Here is a 6,711-nt window from a genome sequence, read left to right on the forward strand (position 1 = left end):
CAGCAGCGTTCACACATCACCTCGCGATACTTAGAGAAGCCGGTGCGTACGGTTCTGAAGTCCTGAACTTCCGGTTGCGTCGCCAGCGATTGGCCAGGATCGCAGGGTTGGGTTTCCCGGCGTTCCTAATTCCATTTCCTTTTCTGTAACATTTAGATATCGGTAAATGTTCCGACTCTACTTTCTAAACGACACCGGTCAAGCCCTAACCTTAGTGGATCGAGTCGTGTCTTATTCATACGTAGTAAATGGAAATAAGCTTTAGAGAAGTGGGACCCTGATAATTTTTTGGAGTGTATTCCTATAGTATATTGTCATGCTAAATTTAGGGTTTCATTAACAACTCAATTAGTGATCGATGCACTAAAGAGTGGGATGGCAGGGCCTCAGTTTATAAGAATGTGAATCCAGAGCCCGAAAGTATATTTCCAGCTGACGGTCTTGCTATTCTTGTTAGCACTGCCTCCAGATCCCCACTTAAATGTGAAATGTACCTTGATCCCATACATAAAACATGTGCAGCACACAAACTATAATGAGGTATTTTGAAGTCGAGCGTTACATGTAAAAAGTTTGACTTGTTTCCAGTTAAATTACCCAAAACAGGGGAGCCCACATTTATGAACCAATTACAATAGGGATTACAGAAGGCTTGGGCCAAAATAGAAAAGCCTTGGTGACTCTTAAGTACTAAATGGTCCCTCCAAATTGAATTCATTCCTGATGTTTAGAAATGGCTCCAGGAGTGGGCAAAATTACATTTAGTTTTCTATGCAAAAATAGGTTTTATTCTTATTATACTCATGAGCAACTGTAAACTACTTTGTCCCACCCCTGTATTGAAATACCAATGATAATTAAGACTTAAACTATATTTTGTTTTCCATGGTACTCAAAATCCTAGACATTGCATATTCTCTAGAGGGGACATAGCTATATCTTTTCTACCTCTTGTTAGTGTTTAGCTGAAGCTACAAACCTGACACAGGTATTGAATTTATTGTTTTAGACATAGAGACAGTTTCCATCTTTTACATTAATGGACTTCAAGTTAATTGTGCCCCAGTTCACCCTAGAAATTTTCCCCATTTACAATGAACAAGTCCTGCATTTAAACCATCTTGTATAACTAACTTTCATATTTTGGATCTCTTAAGAAACTGATTTCACACATTACAAAGAAAAGAATCCTTAGAAAGTTATATAGTCACTGCTCAAAGAAACACAATAGTGGAAGAAAATCAAACTTTATTTCAGACAACTAGGAAAATGTATCATAGTCCTGAAACAGCAAACAGAACGGCTATATTACTATTTCAAGTAATAAGTTGGTAAAAAGACAACAAGGTCCTTATCAAAATGGTAAGGTGCCAGAGCTGGGGTTGGAACACTACACATTGCAAAGCCCCCAGGGAAAAGTGGTATTTGGTAGTGGAGGGGTGGGGGGGAGGGCAGCTCCTCCTTTGCTCTAAAGGAGCCACAGCTCACCTGAGTTGCTTACTTTTTCTACCTTGACCTTCCTGTTGCCAAAGGATTGTCTCAGTAGGCTCTGTTATTTCAGGGTACTAAGGAAGCAATACTGAGTTTAGATTTCATTCCTGAAAACCAGGTTTTTTCCAAACCCTGTACTTCATAACTCTTTTAATTAAACAGTCAACAGTTCCTCTTTCATTGTTCATTCCTGGATATTGGTATGTAGCACAATAAAAAACTCCTCTCCCTTCAAGGTAGAGTACCACTGCAAGACTGTCCTGTCACTCTGTTGCAGACAGGCTTAGGGCCCATCACTGCAGCCAGTGAGGAGGAAGGTCTGCTTCCCATACTTAGCGTGACATTGCCTCTTACATTTCTGGAGGATCTCCAAGCTGAAAGATGTCATGTGTGAGAATTTAAGAAGTGCACATTTACATCTTGATAGACAGAAACAGCTATCCAAAGGAAGCTTTGAAAGATCTTATCCAAACTACCTCTTCATACCCTTTATACCCTTGTATATACAACGAAACCAAGGAAAACAAATACCCAGAAACCGTTTTTCCCCTTCTAACTTAGTGACCTCATGGATTTTGTTTTACAGCTTATCAAAAATGGTGTGGTGATGCTTATGGTAAACAGGAGGTCGGCAACAAAGAGAAACACCTTTCTTCACATTCCACCAGATCACTGGTAGGTGAGAGGAGGCTGTCAGCTTACTGGTACCTCAGAGGGCTCTGTCTTGGTTTGAGGGAAACATCTGCTGCCAGAGTAAGCATTTGCCACATAAAATTTAGGCTCTCAAAAACTCTCTGACCCAAATTTTAGCACCAGTTTTTTTTCCATTGCACTTTCTAGGATTAAAATATAAAAGAATCAGTGTCCAGAGGCAAGTGACTCATGCCTTAATCTTGCTGCCGTCCTTAATTTCTTCATTCACAAACTTTGCTTAAAAGACCAAAATTCTCATTCACTTTAAATAGATTCCTGCCCTCAGTCACAATGGCCAATGGCAAAGGCTTCTATATCTGAATGGATGAGAGAGACTCCTTCATCTTCTTAGTCATGGATGGAATGAGGTTCATATGGTCATCCACACACTTTGTCACACAACTCTCCAGCTGCCGCTTCACCTGAAGCTCTTTATTCCCTGCATCTATTGAATCTTTGGCTTTGTCGTTGCAATGCATGGTGCATCGGGCCAGGCGGTCCTGCGGCAAGAAGGAAGAGGAGGTTGAGAAGCTGGCCTTCATTTACCAAATGCCTATCATGTACCAGGTTCTGTGCTACATACAATTAAGTTTCACTTACTGTTGTCATAGAAGTTTGGCAAAATGATGTATTATGAAACCAAATTTACCATAAGTTAATTGATATAAAAAAGTTCCTATGGTATCTTGTCAATGTTGTAACAAAATGATGTCATTTGAGGATCTGCTGTGTTTTGGCTTGACATGTATTATCTTGATGAATTAAAGAGACACTAGTAAAGTTAAGCAGGATTATCCTGATTGAAACAGAGGGTGGCACTAGGAGGGCCCAGACAAAGCATTACTGGAAAGCAGGTGAATGACAGAATTGTACACAAGCCCCTTCCAGGAAGTGGGGAGTAACTAAAGGCCAGTTACTCAGTTACAGAAAGACTTACAAACATCTTTATTATTTAATGTCTGTCCTAGCTATAGAAAAACATTCAACTTAATTACTTGACTATCGACTATATGCCAGGTACTCTTCTTCGGCTTCTTTTAAAGATTTTATTTATTTGTTTTTAGAGACAAGGGGGGGGGAGAAAGAGAGTGAGAGAAATACCAATAAGTGAAACATTGATTGGTTGCCTCTTGTAGTCGCCATGACCAGGGACTGAACCTGCAATCCAGGTATGTGCCCTGACTGGGAATTGAACCTGTGACCTTTCACTTTGTGGTATGATGCCCATCCAACTGTGACACACAGGTCGGGGTTATGTGCCAGGTACTCTTCTAATGGGGGATATAGCAATGAGTGAAACAGAAAAAGTTCTTCCCTCATAGAACTTATATTCCAGTAAGGGAAGAGGGACCAACAGAATAATTAAGTGATGTTGAGGAAACAGTTGGATATGTGAATTTGAAGGTCAGGAGTGAGGTTGGTCTAGAGCTATGAATGTAGGGGTTGTCACACACATATAGATGATAATGATAACTGAGACTAGAGAACTAGATAGAAATGAGAAGAGTTTCGAGAAGAGTCCTGGGCACTCCAATGTTCAGAGGTTGGAAAGGGAAAAGCCAGCAAAGGAAGCCATAAAAGGATGGTTATGGAGGTGGAAAACCAGGAAAGTGGGGTGGAAAGTGGGGTGACCTGGTAGCCAACCGAATCCAGTGTTTCAAGGAGGGGGAGAGTGATCCACTCTGTGAATAATGCAGATAGGTTGAGTAAGATGAGGAATGAGAAATAACCACTGGATTTAGCCCTATGCGGGGGAAATGGCAAGAGCAGTTCTGGCACGGTATAAGAGTAAGTCTGATTGGAGAGGACTGAAAAGTGAGTGGGAGGAGAAAAGTTTTATAGCAATTCAAGAATCAAAACTTCAAAGGCCCTATTTATAAACTCAGGTGTCAAAATAAACAAGGAAACCTTTGGGAGTTCCATGATTTTGGAGAAGTTATTCCTGTCAGTAGTTTTAAAGAATTTTGTGTAGCAGGATGTAAAAATGTATTACATTAGGTACAATTTTTTCATGTGAACAGAATCCCAGGCTATGAGGCCCTGCTTCCTCCAAGTTCCAGAAAAGTTACTCACAGGAGGAGAGTAAAATGAAGTTGTGGCTACTCTGCTCCAGACAGGGATGGGGGTGGAGATGGGGGCTCTTAGTGACCTCAGAAGGGCTAGTGAGGCAGGCATCAGGGAGTCAACAATAATAATACTTCATATAAATGACTGTTCTTTAGTGACGTGGGAGCTGCTCTCTGGGCATAGCAGGAGGGGCAGTCCTGGTGGGTAAGTTCACAAAATGATGAAAGGATCTTGCTCTACTCTGTACCTTTTTAAGACCTATCTATTCCACTTTCTTGGGGATTCTGCTATTGTAAGAATGAATATGTGTTTTTAGAAAACTTTGTCCTATATAGTATACATATTTTTTCTACCTGTTAACTATAGAAAAAAAAGCATAAGGCTCTTGGTCATAAACTCCCTTGGTAACTCATTGTTTTTATGGGAAATACTTGCAGTACTCAATCTCCAGGACTTTCCCAAAATTTCAAACTCTGAAGACTGGTTGACCACAGCACTGTCACCAATGTTAACAGAATTAAGACACTAAAGCCCAGAGCTTTGTAACAAATGTTTGTTACGTACAAGAGTAACATCAAGGACCAGAGTGCTTCATCTGGGATATTCCTCACCTGGAACTTCTCCAACTCCCTGGTAACCAGGGCCTGGGCTTGAGCCAGAGGTGCGTGGCAGCGCTCGATGCACTGGTGCACCTGCTGCATGGACGACTTGCTCTCCTCACAACAGCTAGCACTGCACCGGAACATGAGGGCCTGGGGACGGGGCAGAGGGAGGTTAGGTAGGGAGAGCCCTGGCGAGAGCTGACCATGGAGAGCTACAGGGGTTGGGAGGAGCGTCTAGATATTTGCACTGCTCCTTAGACTAGACATCAGGACCTTAAGACTACGAATGGGAAAATTATCCTCAGAGATAATTTTGCCTGGCAGAGTGTTTCATGACTTTCTTGCTTCTAGCTCTGTTGCAATTGTTGCTTATAGGGCTATGTGCACGGGGAAGGTGGTGGTGGGTCGGATGAAGCCAAAAATCTTAAAACCAGACGCCTATACCGCAAGGTTCACAGGTAAGCAATCTAGTAATCTATATATTCCACAAGGGGGTAGCCCATCAATGACAAGGAGCACTACAAGAGGAATCTACAATCCTTTTAGGGAGACAAGCCTAAAAGACACAAAACATTTAGGTTATCGAAGCAGAACTGTATATAAACCAACGCTCTGTATCGCGAAGAACCGGGCACGAATGACCTGGACATTGAGGAGGTAGAGCACTTTCGCCTTTCAGGTCATTCAGCTTGGCCGTACTCTTTCAGCCTCGGGCTGCCCAGCTGCAAAGGGGCCGGGCAAAAGGGGAAGGTTGGAGGGACCAAAGCCTCACACTAGGGGCTCTCTAACCCTGGCCTGGGGACCCCCTCACCCCAGTGATGGTCTGGGTGATAACGGCCTTGAGCATTTCGAGGACGCACAGATTTCATCCGCTCAGCCAAAGTTCCAGAGTTTCTGTCTGAGGGCAAGGTCTGCTTCCGAGGGTGCCGCGGCTACCCCAGGGACCCCCGGGCTAGGTAGGTTCTGCGGGGAGGGGCGGCTGCGTAGGACATCTCGCGGCTGCTGCAGGAAGGGGTTGGGAATCGTGGCCCACGACCGAGAATGTGGGGCCGCCGGGTTCCCGCAGAATCGGCTCCCTCCTGGCTACCTGCATCTTCCGGATATTCTCTTTCTCCAGAGTCTTCACCATGGAGTCCACCGCCTCCTGTACCCGAAGCTGCTGCAAGTCCGCCATGGCGACCCGCAGTACACCGCGCCGAAAAGGAGCCCACAAGGCCTCTGCGCCGGGCCCCGCCCCCTCGCCGCAACTTCCCGGGTCACCGCAGCCAGTTCTTCCCTGTCCCAAACCTCCGCCGCCTGGCGGCTGAGAGGAGCAACTGCACGCAGGGGGCTGCTGTCCCGCCCTCCGCTTGCTCCCTAGCCAACCGGAGTCCCCTCCCGGCCCTCTGGTGTGGTCCGTTGAGTAACCCATCTTAGCAGCAGGGGAGGGCTTCTTCACCTGATCTGTGCACAGCTACCACGCGCAATGTGACTGCCTCTCTTCCTCCCCTCCCTTCTTTCCTCCCTGCCTTTTCTTCCTTCTAACTCTTAACACGTATTTTTAAAACGTATAATTAACGTATAGAAAAATTCTCAGACCTCAGGTGTACAGTTTGATGAATTTTAACAAACCTGCTCTTTCCTAGTCTCTCTGTCCTATCTCCTCCTATGCCCTCACCCCTTACCCCAGTTTTTCTGCTTTCTGTCACTAACGTTACATTTTCCCTTTCTAGAAGTTTATATACAAGGTGGGCAAAAGTAGGTTTACATGGAAAATAATACAATAAATAATAATAATACAAGAATAAACTGTGTGTTTCGCATATTTACAAATGTAAATCTTTTGTTCACCCATATATGTAGTTCAGTATCTACCCTT

At 44.0% G+C, this 6,711-nt stretch overlaps 1 protein-coding gene across 1 annotated transcript; it reads right to left on the reverse strand.

Moving 5' to 3' along the window:
* Window positions 1-1,231: 1,231 nt before the first annotated feature.
* Window positions 1,232-6,103, reverse strand: FAM136A (family with sequence similarity 136 member A). Its single transcript, XM_037127297.2, has 3 exons — window positions 5,941-6,103; window positions 4,863-5,003; window positions 1,232-2,684 (listed from the first exon to the last, which is right to left on the reverse strand). The coding sequence occupies exons 1-3, from the start codon at window positions 6,025-6,027 to the stop codon at window positions 2,496-2,498; spliced, it is 417 nt and encodes a 138-aa protein (XP_036983192.2). The 5' UTR covers window positions 6,028-6,103; the 3' UTR covers window positions 1,232-2,495.
* Between the last annotated feature and the right edge of the window lie 608 nt (window positions 6,104-6,711).

This window comes from Artibeus jamaicensis, unplaced genomic scaffold (assembly GCF_021234435.1).
Source record: "Artibeus jamaicensis isolate MK-2021 breed Jamaican fruit bat unplaced genomic scaffold, CSHL_Jam_final contig_3174, whole genome shotgun sequence".
NCBI lineage: Eukaryota > Metazoa > Chordata > Mammalia > Chiroptera > Phyllostomidae > Artibeus > Artibeus jamaicensis.

Bases quoted from the DNA above. Each gene is read 5' to 3' on its own strand.
- FAM136A (XM_037127297.2), bottom strand. From the start codon at position 6,027: ATGGCGGACTTGCAGCAGCTTCGGGTACAGGAGGCGGTGGACTCCATG. The intron at 5,004-5,940 runs GTAGCCAGGAGG...CCCCGTCCCCAG, and splicing joins AGAATATCCGGAAGATGCAG to GCCCTCATGTTCCGGTGCAG. The intron at 2,685-4,862 runs GTGAGGAATATC...TTCTTGCCGCAG, and splicing joins GGGAGTTGGAGAAGTTCCAG to GACCGCCTGGCCCGATGCAC.